The 14,554-nt window shown below is 40.9% G+C and overlaps 1 protein-coding gene across 1 annotated transcript in view; it reads left to right on the top strand.

Moving 5' to 3' along the window:
• The first annotated feature begins 3,225 nt into the window (after positions 1 to 3,225).
• The window catches only part of NUS1 (NUS1 dehydrodolichyl diphosphate synthase subunit), a 28,928-nt gene continuing 17,599 nt past the window's right edge, over positions 3,226 to 14,554 (top strand). The window contains exon 1 of the mRNA XM_044249971.1: positions 3,226 to 3,731. Coding sequence (XP_044105906.1) covers positions 3,317 to 3,731 — 415 coding nt within the window. The 5' untranslated portion in view covers positions 3,226 to 3,316. The remainder of the gene's footprint in view (positions 3,732 to 14,554) is intronic.

Below are 14,554 nucleotides of genomic sequence, written 5' to 3'. Positions count from 1 at the left end.
ATTATGTAGGAGTAAATGTATCTGATCAATAACACAGAGCAAGAACTCAGCAAGTTCATGTTAACCAGCCTCTTTATGAGAAGACAAGTCTAGGGAATAATCTTACAGACTTTTTAAAAACCCGTACTATGAGACAAGTATGATTTACCTAAACATTTTGGGTACTTTTTTTGGATTTTGGACCTAGCAGTTTCTGTGAGAGAGGAACTTTTTTTCCCTTTAAGAACCTAGTACATAGTGTTGTTTTGTTTTGTTTTCTGGGAATTTAAGGAAGATTAGACTTATGTATTTTATAGCCTCTAGAGACCAATCAGAATAAGGTTCCTTTTGTTTAAGTAATTTTGTAATCTAAGCCAAATTGGCTAATTTCTAATTTAAATGACCTAAGAGTACATATATGAGACGTCATGGGACTTAAATCTCTGTTGTAACTACTCAACTCTGCCATAGACAAGTCATAAAAAAAATGGGTATGGTTGTGTTCTAATAAAACGTTTTAAAACCTGGTAGCGGGTGTTTGGTTTATGACCCATCATGTAAGGAGCTTGGAAGTTGTCAGTCTGTTGTAACAGCAAATAAAAAACCTGAACAAAGTAAAAAATCAACGTTTTTTGATCTGTAAGAGGAGTGAGGTCACAAGGCAGACTGCTGCTCCCCACATTAGAGAGACGGGTAAATGCAGAGAATCGCAGTTCACCGGAGCCAAAAGTCTGGAGCAGACACCTCGGCAGGAACCAGTGCTATGGCAGAAAAACCCACACTGTAATTGATAAATTGCTGGAGGCTCAAAATGGACAAGTCTGAGAATTAGAAACTCTGGAGAGTGGGGTTGAGAAGGGCAGGGACGGGAGGTCTCCCACACTTATGTACCTTTTACCTTCAGGAAGTCAAGTTTCAACAAGTCAACAAGGAAGGGACAAGGTTCTCAAGTAAATAGTAGAGGCAAAAATCACCTTGTGCTTCTGGCAACAGATGGCAGATAGGAACTTTTGAAATATGCCGCAACATTTTGTTCTTCTTAACAAGGTGTGCTCCGAAGAGAAACTATTTCACCACAGTCTAAATTATTGGGATTTGTATCTGGTCTAGGGGAAGGGACATACCCAACTCCAGCCCTGTCTAGCCATCCTGGCCCACAGAAGAGGGAGTGAGTTAGGGAACTGTAAACATTGGTGGGTTCACAGATGACAGACACAGCCTCACTAAGAGTTTGAGTCCTGATCATAGGATTACAGACAGAACTCTTCCTGCTTCCCGTCCTCTGCAACTCATTCACCACATTACTAAAGGACAGTTCACAAAAGTTGCTTTTCCCCAGTATATAATGTCCTATCCTCAAATAAAAATTACAGTGCATTCTAAAAGGCAAAAACAATGAATAGAACAAAACAAAACCAGTTTGAAGACAGAGAGAGGAGGCATCAGAACCAGACTGATATACAAGGAATGTTGATAAATGACATATCAAGAACGTCATACACTTGGAATCACGCAGTATGTACGTCCCCATGATGTTGGGGACTTACTATCTTTCTGAGGCTGTGAAATTCTTCCAGCATTTTTCTGTCCCTGGTAGGACTTGGTGTTGGGAATTATGCTTAAGAAGTCCAAAATGTGTATTATATTTATATAAACCCCTAAAATTCCTAGAAGTCTCACATTTACTACTTTTTTGGAAAATGACAAAATAAGAAATTCTTTAGAAAAGAGAGAAGTGCATAAACTTTGGATTGAATGGATATTCAATACCTAACAGGATATTATGTTTTCCTGTTATCCCAGAATTGTGGCAGAAAACAAAAGGCCTCAAACCTAACTCCTTTTTAAAAATTTTTATTTTATTTAAATTCAATTAATTAACATAGAGTGTATTATTAGTTTCAGAGATAGAGTTCAGGGATTCATCAGTTGCATATTACACCCAGTACTCATTACATCACATACTCTCCTTAATGTCCATCACCCAGTTACCCCATCCCCCCACCAACCTCAGTTTGTTTCCTACAGTTAAATGTTCCTACGGTTATTTCATTTTTCTGGGCTGAATAATATTCCATGGTATGTATATACCACATCTGCCTTATCCATTCGTCTGTCGGTACACATCTGGGCTCTTTCCATAGTTTGGCTATTGTGGACATCACTGTTAGAAACATTGGGGTACAGGAAAACTACCTCCTTCTAAGCACAGAGAAGTAGCCAGAATTTGAGAACCACCACCAGACACTACCATCCCCACCTCACTGAAAGATGCCAAAGAAGAAAAGTGGGAGCCCCCTCCCTACTCCCTTGTAGAGGTTGAACATTTATTTATTTATTTGAGAGAGAGTATGGGGCTCAACGTGAGGCTCCATGCAGAGCTTGATTCCATGACCCTGAGATCATGACCTGAGCTGAAATCAAGAGTCAGATGTTTAACCAACTGAGCCACCCAAGCACCTGGGGAGGCTGGTCATTTTTAAGCCAGGAGACCTGTTAACCTACCTCTGGTTACTCTTGGAGGAAAAAACCAAACACTTGAGGAGAGGAACCAGGATCTGCATGTTGGGGGCCGTGGTGGATACTATCAGAGAGAGATGGGGCCAGAACCCCTTTGCTTAAGTCTGCAGCTCAAGGAAGTACAAAAGTTGTAGCCCACACGTGCCTGCAGACCTGGGAGTTGGCCATGGGGAGATGAGATTGATGGCTTTAATCTTGTCTGAAGTGGCAAACACTGGGGCTAGAGTAAGTCAGAGAATGTAGCAGTGCTGACAGCAGGCTTCCTTCTATTCCTAGATTGTTTCTGGCGTTTGTAATTTCTAATCCAGTTGGGTCACTTCTACTCCTCAGAAACCGTTTCTGGCCGGGCCATGAAAGTAGGCAGTATAAGACTCCTAATTCCCCCAGACACGCCGAGTCCCTGAAACCGCCAGATCCAACCTCTAAGATGTGTACATTTCTGGGATCCTGCCAGCAAGGGTTGGCGGCGTCTGCAGCTCGCCCTCCACACACTAGGGGGTGTGCTTGGTCCCGGGCCGCTTAGTTCGTAGGTGCTCGCCCTTCCTTGCCGCGCCGGGTTAGGCCACATCCTCGGACCCAGAGGCCGCGTCACAGTTTCGCACCAGCCAATCAGCACTGTCCATGTACTAGCGGGGGCGGGGCTGCCGAGGCAGGAGGAAGATGGCGGCGGGGGCGAGGTGAGGTGTTGGCAGCAGAAAGGGGTTCGGGCGTGGGGGGCGGGGGAACGTGGAGCGATGGCCCGCGCCGGCCGCAGGGCTGGATAAAAGCCGTCGCGCCGCGGGTGTAGGAGGGAGGGAGGTGAGGGCGCCACGAGAGTATGACGGGGCTGTACGAGTTGGTGTGGCGGGTGCTGCACGCTCTGCTCTGTCTGCACCGCACGCTCACCTCCTGGCTCCGCGTTCGGTTCGGCACCTGGAACTGGATCTGGCGGCGCTGCTGTCGCGCCGCCTCCGCCGCGGTCCTAGCGCCGCTCGGCTTCACGCTCCGCAAGCCCCCGGCTGCCGGCAGGAACCGCCGTCACCACCCGCACCCGCGCGGGAGGCCGGGCCTGACCGCCTCCCACCTCCGGCTGCGCTGGCGCGCGGACGGCCGTTCCCTGGAGAAGCTGCCAGTGCATATGGGCTTGGTGGTCACCGAAGAGGAGCAGGAGCCCAGCTTCTCGGACATCGCGAGTCTCGTGGTGTGGTGTATGGCTGTGGGCATCTCCTACATTAGCGTCTACGACCACCAAGGTGAGGTCCGGCGCGGGCAGGGGGACCGGGGCATCTTCGACCGCCGGCACCGCACATCCGGCAGATGTATCCGGGGCGTGCCGCTCACCGCGGCGTTCCAGGCTCTTCCACTTGCCAAGTCCCGAGGTCCTTGAGTGCATATTACGGTGCCAGCGCTTTCGAGGAAGGGAGAGAGGATTTACTAACACCTCCTAAGTCCCTCTATTCGATTCAGTCGTTTTCTATGCGTCTAAAAACATTTCTTGTTCTTTACAATGCCCCGGTAAGGTAGATGGTATCTGTATACCCTTGTTTCACAAAAGAGGAGACCTGAGGATCGCCAGCATCTGTGCTTCTCCACGTACTTGCCCTTTTGTTGCACCGCAGTGTTTCTTCAGATTCCAGGAACCGCTCTTAAGTCACTGTCAGGCTGTGAAGGGTAAGAGGCGTAAGGTGAGGGGTTGGGGCCAGGTAGCAGTTGAACTGGGCCTGCGAGAAGTCTGAGAGGCTGGATAGGCAAAAATGAAACTAACCACTTAGTCTTCAGAGTTCTGGGGTGGTGTGCAGTCCTTGGGAGAATAGTTCCCTTCGTTAGTTCTGATGAAGGGAATGCATTTCACCGTGGGGGATTTTGTTAAGTCCGAGAATTTAACCCTTACTGGGTAGCGACAAACCTTCAGCACTGTGCTGAGCACATTCCTTGGGATTTTGCATTTGACTCCGTGGACTGTCAAGCTTATGGGGAGTAGACAAATACCTAAGTGACCGAGTTAATAACAAGAACTGTTGAGAGTAAGTAAACACTATGAGACTGGGGGAGAGAAATTTCGAATGGAGGAACTTGAGATGTTCAGGCAGAGGAAATGGGCTTTCAGTGGGACATTATGAGTTGGAGATAAGGTTGATGAAGGCTCTAAGTGTCAGGCTCAAGTTCAGTTAGATCTTGAAAGCAGTGGAATATTTTTTTAGAGACACAGGTGTCGTAACAATGATTTAGATGTGCTGGTATGAAGGAAAGGAAACTAATATTTTATTCTCTGTTCAGTAATGTAGATTACTTGTATGCGCCACGGAAGCTACAGTTTGATTTTTTTCCTTAGAATCTTTCTCAGATAGGTGGGTGTCATTTGTGGGTTTTTTTTCAGAAAGGTAGTGTGAGGTCAGACGTAACTCTTAGAGGGTATTAATCTTTAACCTGGCATCTTTCTTGCAGTCAGCAAGGAATAGGGTGACTCAGCCTGTCATCATCAAATGATTTAACCTGTAGGATAAAGTTTAATGGGGACTGACATTTTATGGAACTTCCCAAAGTAATCAGCAGACCAATAGAAATCACAAGACTGTTAGAAGGGACACTATCGTTGCTTGAACCAGGGCAACACAAATACTGCCTGGGGAAAGAAGTGAAGCAGAAATGGAAATTAGTTGAAGCCATTAAACAATGTGGTGAATTGACTTATAAGTGAATCCCGTACATACAGTTGATTCTTTTCAAGCAAGTACCTTTATATTCCAGAAGGGAAGGCAGATGTATAGCTAACAGCTTAACTTGGTTATTGTACCTACAAGATTGTAATATTGCCACACTTCCTTGTTCCAGCAGTTCCTGTTAACGAATTGCTGATGTAGTTCAGAAATATCTTGTGTTACATTTGCTAAAAGAAAAATAATTGTTATGAAAAGGAAGAAGTCAAGCTAACCAGGTATTGACAAAAAAACAGAAAGGAGGTTTTGTTTTGTTTTTGGATTTTATTTGTTTGAGAGAGAGAATGAGCCAGAGAGCATTGGCAGGGGGAGGAGCAGAGGGAGAGGGAAAGGCAGACTCCCCATTGAGCAGGGAGCTCAAGGAACAGGACCTGTGTAAAGAGATTTGCCTAACTTGTCTCCATGATTATAACTAAAGAAATGACCATAATTGGGGTGGCAAAAAAACTGGAGTTTAGGGGCTTTTGGGTGCTATGCTTGCCTGGGTCTCACTTGAAGTATGCTTAACTCCACGTTACCTGGGTATGTATTATTATCTTCAGTGATGGGACCTGTTCTTACTGCCCAGCTCTATTGGTGTCATGCGGAGACCTTGCTATAGGGCAGTACTTTTCAAAATGTGGCCAGGGGACCATCTGAGAATGAGTCATTGGGGATACTTATAAGAAACAGAGATTCAGGGACCCCTGGGCGACTCATTCGGTTAAGTGGCTGCCTTCAGCTCAGGTCATGCTGGAATGGAGCCTCACATCAGGCTCCCTGTTCGGTGGGGAAGTCTGCTTCTTTCTCTCCCTCTGCCTGCCCTTCCCTCTATACTTGTGCTGTTTCTGTCAAATAAATAAATAAAATCTTAAAAAATAGAGATTGAACAGTTAGATCAGACTGAATTAGGGGAGTGGGACCTGAGCATCTTTGTTTTTATCAGACTGTCTATACATCGCCTCTGTGCACTGAAGTTTGAGGCTAGCACAAATTGAGGGATACTTTGCAACTTACCTTACTTCAGATTATTCATTCTTCATGTTCCTTTTCATGAGGGAGGCAATCTGGGTAGGGGCTTAATATTAGCCCCTAAAATACTAGCATAAATTAGCCCCTAAAATTAGCCCCTAAAATATTAGCATAAATTGTTCCAGAATTGTTCCAGAATTGTTCCAAAATATTAGCATAAAGTGTTCCAGAATTGTCTTCTAATGTGAAGATTCAGCAACAGGAGAACAGATTTCTTTTGTGTTGCTCTTTCTGGAGTTAACTTCCATAGTTGTAAAGTTGTAAATCTGGACTAGGTATCTTCTGAAATTGTTTTTGGGTACAGATTTCTCACATTGGCATTAAAAATGCCTGTCCAGTGTACTCCCAGCCTCCCCAAACTACTTCTCACTATCTTATATACCTTTTGCTGCATCCATGTTTAGGTTACTTGATGTTCCCTTTCACTGTCTATTGGCTGTCTACTAGTCAGAAGCTCTCATTTATCCTTGTAAGTCCATCCCTACTCACTATGATCTCTTACGTAGCCTGTCTTGACTCTTCCATTCTTTTATCTTGCTTTATCCTTGGATATCCGCAGAACTTTGTACATCTCTAAAGGTATTTCTTTTCTAAAGTAGTAGTCATGTCTGTGGGCCTGAATCATCTTACTAGATTGTAAGCTCCACAGATTATCTATCCTTTTCATTTTTGCTTCTCCTACAATGTGTAGTTTGGTGTTGTACATGTAATTTGTTTCCCAGCATGAATACCCAGGACCCCTAAAATAATGGAGGGAAATGAACATGGTTTGTCCGAGTTGTATTTGGCACAGTGACACAGATGCTGTTGGGTGGTATGGTTTTACTAAGTACTTCTTGTTCTCCTCATATTGAAATACAGAGTTGGAAGAAGTGTTGAAAATCCAGTTGTATTGTGATTATATCATGTTATAATGAGCAATACAAACTGGGGTGCTTGTCTTCCTTCATGGGGAAACTCATGTATGGGAGCATCTGTTCCCAGTCTTCACCTTTGTGTACTTTTTGTCCTGTACAGAATTTCACATGTACCTTAGCATCCTGGAATGTCCTCTCTTTGTGCCACAAAGTTAGGTACCCAGCGAAAGGCTACCATCAATCCTTATAATGTACGCTCTGTTACTTTTAGTTAAGGTCTTGGTTATTCAATCCCCAATTTTGCTGACTTTGGAAAGCCTTACTCTGCTTTTGTTAACTTTTGAAATGACCTCATTCTCTTGAGTACCCTTCTGTTTAGCCACAGTACTGGACCCGTGTATGAAAATAAACTTTGGGGCGCCTGGGTGGCTCAGTGGGTTAAAGCCTCTGCCTTTGGCTCAGGTCAGAGTCTCAGGGTCCTGGGATCGAGCCCTGCATCGAGCCTGCTTCCCCTCCTCTCACTGCCTGCCTCTCTACCTACTTGTGATCTCTGTCAAATAAATAAATAAATAAAATTAAAAAAAATAAACCTTTACTTAATAGGAATAATTAGTCTCTGTTGAATTCTTACTATGTACTAGATACTATGCAAAGAAGTGCATTAAATCCTTAGCAGTTTTACACATCAAGAAACTGTAAGCCAACTTAGAAACTTAGAAAGCCAAGCACCCGTATCTAGTAAGGAGCAGCTCTAGAATTTGAACTAGATTTTCTTGTAGAGGTTTTGTACTTAATTGTTTTGCTATACTGACCTCCACTGGTAAGAGAATAGGACTATAATATAGTCACTTTTAGTATTATTCCTAATTATGTTGGGTCAACTTAAAGCCTTGATTAAAGTGGTACTTATCTACAGGTAATAGAAATAATTTGTAACGTATTTGAAGGCAAATAGAATTTTCTTCATACCACTAATACAGAGGTTAATCCTATAAATTATAGGACATACTTTCTTAATCAACCAAATTTGATTTTATGGGACTTCTGCTCTGTGTTGAATTATGTCTTTGTCAGGTAAGCAGAGTATGTGAAGACATTCTTCTCATTTTTAAGATGTGCACCCAGAGGCTGAGAAATCTTGTGCGGTTTGTTAATCACGCATGTCTCTCCTGCTGAAGAGCTGGGTTGGGAAGCACAGCACTTGTCACATTTGCTGTGCCGCAGTCACAGGTCTCTTCCCTTGCTACAGTGTGCTCATTCCAATGAAGTATCCTGGGGCTCTCCCTTAAAGTAAAATTGTTTAATGGCATATAAGATTTATTTTGTTATGACTGCTTTAGTCATGTAAAATTTTAATGGTAGTTTTTAAAAATTTTAAATAATTGCTTCATAAGTATATGTTTTTTTCTCTGAAGATTGCTTCTGATAGGGTAATTGGGTTGTTAGAGAAATTAAATGAGGGTAACCCCTAGGTCACTTACGTTTCTAGTTTAAAAGGATAAAAGGCCACTTTGAAGGATGGACACTTATTAATTCCATAGCCGGTTATGCTTTATAATTAGGAGAGATTATTTTAGTGTTTATCCCACTTTTCTCTCTTCCCTTCCCTTGTCTTTTTTTTAAGATTTTATTTATTTATTTGACAGAGCACAAGCAGAGGGAGCCAAGCAAGGAGCCCCATGTGGGACTTGATCCCAGGACCCTGCCTTGTAAATACCTGCTGTAGATGTTTCTTGAAATCTGTTTCTAGAGAACGGAGGGGATAACCATGATAAAAATTCAGATTTCAGATTTAAAAGAAGATACATTAAATAGGTGCTTTAAAAGTCTCATTTTATGGAATTGATTATTCATTTCATATAAATTTTAAAAAAGAAGCAGTGTTTAAGGAATACAGATAAGATTTGCTGAGTGAATACTTGTCTAATGAAACTCCTTCTTAGGGGCGCCTGGATGGCTCAGTGGGTTAAAGCCTCTACCTTCAGCTCAGGTCATGATCCCAGGGATCTGGGATTGAGCCCCACATCGGGCTCTCTGCCCTGTGGAGAGCCTGCTTCCTCTTCTCTCTCTGCCTGCCTCTCTGCCTACTTGTGATCTCTGTCTGTCAAATAAATAAATAAAATCTTAAAAAAAAACAAAAACAAAACTCCTTCTTACTTGGTTACCTTAATTTGAAAAAAAGTACGTATGTCATGGTTGTATTACCCAGTTAATGTATGCATGCTTGAGTGAAAGCGTAGACTAAATATTGAGCTCTATAATTCTAAAATGTCATTTTAATTAATATAGTAGAGATTTCAGGAAAACTACAGTAAGGGTCCTGAATACAGTATATACTCTAATAGGTAGTTAGAGCATGTAGAGCATACTTAATTCTACTCTCTTTGAAATATTTCTGTCTTGGCTTTGATGCTATCATATATGCTTGGATTTCTTCCTGTCTTGCTCTGTTCCTTCTGAGCCTTCTGGCTTCTCTTCATTTGTTCCACTTCTGAATGTTGGGGTGTCCTAGAGTTTTGTGCTGCTTATATGTATATATGCCTTGTCTTTCTCTCATTCATGCCATCTTCTAGGTCAACCAGCTTTTTCTTGAAGGGTCAGCTAGTAAATCTTTTTAGGCGTAGTGGGTTAGAGGTCTCTGTTACAACTACTCAATTCTGCAAGTGAGTCCAAAACTCAGTCGTAAGTGAGTGGTGGAGGCGGTGTTCCCAATAGCAGTTAGTTTGTTGACCCCTATACCAGATGATTTCTCCATTCTTATCACTTTAGATAACCTTTAAATGCTCATACCCAGATTTGTATCTCCAGTCTTGATCTCTCCCATAACTCCAGCTCCTATATCCAACTCACTGCCTAACAGGTTCACTTTTATTCAACATCTCAGATACATAACATTTCCAAAACAGTACTCTTGAATTTCCCCCCTACCCCAGACCTGTCTCTCTCACAGTTTTTCTTATCTTAAAACATATTAGCACCTTCCAACTAATTGCTCAACTAAAAATTTAGATGTCTTCTGTGAATCTCTTACATTATATTCCACCTGTAATTCATCAACGGACCTCCTTGGCCTTACTTCTAGAATATGTTTCAAATTGGACACTACTTTTGGTTGTCCATTGCAGCCACCCACTTTGAGTTATTATTTTTCACCTGGATTATTGCTGTAGCCACCTTATAGATCTTCATTGATATTCAGGCCCCTATATAATCCATTCTTCACTCACCAGCAAGGTGATCTTTTTTGTTAACATCATTTGAAACCTGAATAAAACCTTCCAGCAGTTTCCTGTTGTACTTGGAATGTTTTCTCAGCTCATTACTAAGGCCCACAGATCCTTTTGTATGACCCTTTTGCCTACATCTGTCTGACCTCATATAATGTTTTTTGTTCCACTTAATTTCTATGTTCACCAGTTATAGTGGCATTTTTCTTTTCCTTGAATATGATGAAAACCTAAATGCTGAGAGAATATGCAGTAGCTGTAATGGTAACGATCTCAGTTTTGAAAGTATTGATTTTTGTATTTTGAGAGCTGAATAAAATCAGCAAAGACTTTTTTGTTAAATAATGCAATTGTTACAATAATCACGAGATTAGCACCGAGGAAGAATACATGTTACACAAGTGAAAAAAAAATTGTATGATCCTATAAACCAGGATTACACATGCATGGGAACAAAGACTAAGAAATAGTAAAAACTGGAAGTGTTATGATGTAAGGTTGGGGGCATTCAGTTCAGGGTGGACGGTTAGGTGACATTACCTTACCTTGTTTTCTATACTTTGAGCATTGTAAGTAGATTTGAATACTAGAATTTAAAATAGATATTTCTTAAGACTAAAAAGTTTACATTTGGCCCCCAAAGTGCACAGCTAATGTTTATCAAGAAATACCAAAAACAGTGTAGCCTTTCTGAGGTCCAGTTTTCTTAGCATAATATTTTATTTCTTATTGAAATTATAAATGTTCATGGGTGTGTGTACATGTGAATCTGTGTATTTTTAAAAATAGTTCTTCCACATATCTTTTCTGTCTATTTACAGGTAGTTTACACTTAGGAAGTTGAGAGTACATGAGATATACTTGTAGAGCAACAAAACATAATACAAAATTCTTTAAATAACTGTTAGCCCTGGGAAACCTTCTTAAAAACCTTTTAAAAAAGAGTTCTAGTCTTAGTTTTTTTCAAAAGATGTGACTTATTTGTGAAAAGGCTAATTGTATATATTTAATAGAGTTCAACTTTGGGGGAGGGGAATTCAGAATGTAATGGGTCTTTAGTAAAGTGGGTTTAACATTGTGTGTTTATCAGTGTTAGAAATAGTTATTGAACTGAGTAAGTAGAATCCGAGAGACCTGGATTTCAGGCCATCGTTTTAAAGACTCTTAACCAACAAGGACAATTGCTTAACCTTTTTAGCTCTATTTCCTCATCTGTAAAAAGATGGGATAAAACAATTATTTCATTTTATTACTGTATGATTCTGTAAAGTGTGATTTTTCTCAAAAATGTATTTGCAGTTGTTTTCCCCTTAGGTAATCCTTATGTTAGTTATTTCTGAGTGATTATGGTCCCAACTTCTTTTACATAAAATGACTTTTGTGATAGTTTCTTTTATTACATGTTTGCTTTCTTTTCTTTTCTTTTCTCTTTTAAATTATGTTGTTAGTCACCATACAGTACATCAGTAGTTTTTGATGTAGTGTTGCATGATTCACTGTTTGCGTGTAACATCCAGTGCTCGATGCAATACATACCCTCTTAATACCCATCACGGGACCAACCCATCCTCCCACCCCCTTCTCCTCTAAAACCCTCAGTTTGTTTATCAGAGTCCATGGTCTTTCATGGTTTCTCTCCCCCTCCAATTCCCCCCCTTCGTTTTTCCCTTCCTTCTCCCAATATCCTCCATGCTATATCCTATGTTCCACAAATAAGTGAACCCATATGATAAGTGACTTTCTCTGCTTGACTTATTTCACAACATTTTGGCTTCCATTGAGAGCCTATGAAGGCAAAAAAGATGAATTATGATATGAGAAAAAGAACTCCATAAGTATAAATACTTACATAATATCATACTATGCTATTACCAGAGGAATTGCCTGTCTTAGTCAAAGGCAGTCTTACATCTTGTTGCATTTCTTGTGTATCATGTGAAATATGTGTGGGTACACATTGAATCCTGAAGTAAATTTTAAGTTGATAGTATGCTTATAGGAAAGTGAGATGGGTGTGGTATATAATCAGGATTTCTGGAGGGGGCAAGCTATGAGGTATCAGGAATCATTTTGCTGATACTGTGCTTTGTCTGTATTTAGCACTTCTCAGAAGCAATACCTATATATTTAATTTCTCCATCCAAATCAGCCAAGACAAAGGTTGTGTTTAAAATAACTTTATGAGCATTCTTATAAAAGATACTTTGTAACCGTGCCTCTGTATTCTTCCCTTTTAACAGAATTTCTGCCTGTGTGCATTAAGGAAGTGCCTGCTTTTATTGTGAGAGGTTCCTGGAAACTTCTTAAAAATTCCATTCAGAGACCTGTCCAGTTAGGTTTTGTTGTTGGTGGCACTTTGTGCACTGATAATTCAGTTTATTAAACAAACATTGAACTCATGCTATGTGGAAGGTGCCTTAGGGGAAAAGAGATGAATAAGACACAAGTTCATAAGTAAGACTGCAATTCAGTAGGGGGATTAAGCTATAATTAGAATAAAAAGTAGAATATTTTCTATTACAGAGTTTGAACAAAGTGTGTATTTGGTGAGGGTGAGTCCAAGGAAGAATGGGGCATATCTGGCTGGGGAGTTGGAAAGGGCTTCTTGAGGGTAAGTGATATTTTAACTAGCTTATGTAGAGTTTTAGTAGGTGTTGGGCTGGGAAGGTCACAAAGGATGGACGTTGGACTTACATCATATGTTTGGCGGGGGCATAAGGCAATTCTGATTTGCTGGGAGTAGCATACTACAGAGAAATAGTCATTTGTTTCATAAACATTATTTCTCCCTACCATGTGTGGTAACATTGGCTGCAATCTTTTTGTTTGTTTGTTTGTTTGTTTTTAAGATTTTATTTATTTGTCAGAGCGAGAGGGCAAGCATAGTACCAGGGTGAGCAGCAGGCGGTGGGAGCAGCAGGCGGGCAAGGAGCCGGATGCAGGACTTGATCCCAGGACATCAGGATCATGACCTGAGCTGAAGGCAGATGCTTAACTGACTGAGCCACCCAGGCGTCCCTAGGCACAACTTAATGCTGATCTGAGCAGTATGTTCTTAATACATTAAGCATTTGGGGGACATTCAGAGATAATAAAATTGGAATATGTCAGAGTTGAAGATGAATCCAACAATTAATCTAGTTGCCAGCCTAGTAATACATGTTAGAAGGGGCAGGAAAACCCATTGATTATATTTTAAAGAAGAGAATTGCTTGAAATAATTGGGGACAAGGAACAAATGGAAATGGATATAGGAAATACTGCTGTAGGAGAGATAATGGGTTTAGCATATTAGTAGGGCATTGGAGGTGATAGTGAAAATACTAGAGAGTAGAGAAGATGCCTGGGTGACTGGGTAGGTAGTGATGCCTTTATTAGAAATAGACCAACAAAAAGGGCTATGGCTTTTTTTTTTTAATCTTTTAATTATATAAATAGCTTAACAACAGTGACAATTTTAAATCACCCGTTGTCCTATCATCCTTATACATTCTCTGTTCTTACATTGCCTATTCCCTTCAGGCCGTGTCCCTAAGTGCATGTAAGTTTTACATTTATGGTACTGTTCCATTAAAGAAACAAACAAACTTGATATAAGTATTTGAGATCTAGCTTTAAAAGATAAACTGCCAGGTTTTAGGTTTGTTCATTTTCAGATGTTTACAGGACTTCTAGGTAGAATTAGATATTTGAAAGAACTGGAATTGTTAACCAAATGCTAATCCTGTTTTTTCTTAAAATTTTAATGTTTTGTTCATCGTGGATGTTTTTGCATTAAGTTGTTAAAGATACTGCATTAAGTTATTATTTATCGTAATAACTGAGTTTTTTGGCGCCCCCTTAAGTCTTGCCTCACTCATCTTACCCTTGTCCTGGTCCTGAGTGGTTGTAAAGTGCTGTGGGTGACTAGACTTAGAGAGCAAGAAGCACATGGACAGAAAGAGAAAGTGGAGATAGGAATTCTAGGAGTAATCTCCAGTTACAGGGGGGAAGAGGGACCGGATGCAGTGAAAAGGGAGAAGGTGCCATTCAAGAAACAGGTTGGGAGTAGAGCTAAGAAAGGGCATTCAGACAAGCTGGGGTAAGGATAGAATTTTGAGAAGGAAGCAGGGTAGTCATTAATGGTAACACTTTAGAAAGATTGAGAAGGAAAGGTATAGATTGAGAAGAGATGGTGATATTTTGGTAATAAAGAATATCACCCATTGATTTGGAGAGAGCTGGAGTTCCTGTAGCGTGCTACCACTCTCATCTGGAAGCTAAG

The sequence above is a fragment of the Neovison vison genome, chromosome 1 (assembly GCF_020171115.1).
Source record: "Neovison vison isolate M4711 chromosome 1, ASM_NN_V1, whole genome shotgun sequence".
Classification (NCBI taxonomy): domain Eukaryota; kingdom Metazoa; phylum Chordata; class Mammalia; order Carnivora; family Mustelidae; genus Neogale; species Neogale vison.
Note: the sequence above shows the minus strand (reverse complement) of the source record. Positions and strands in the feature narration are given on the sequence as shown.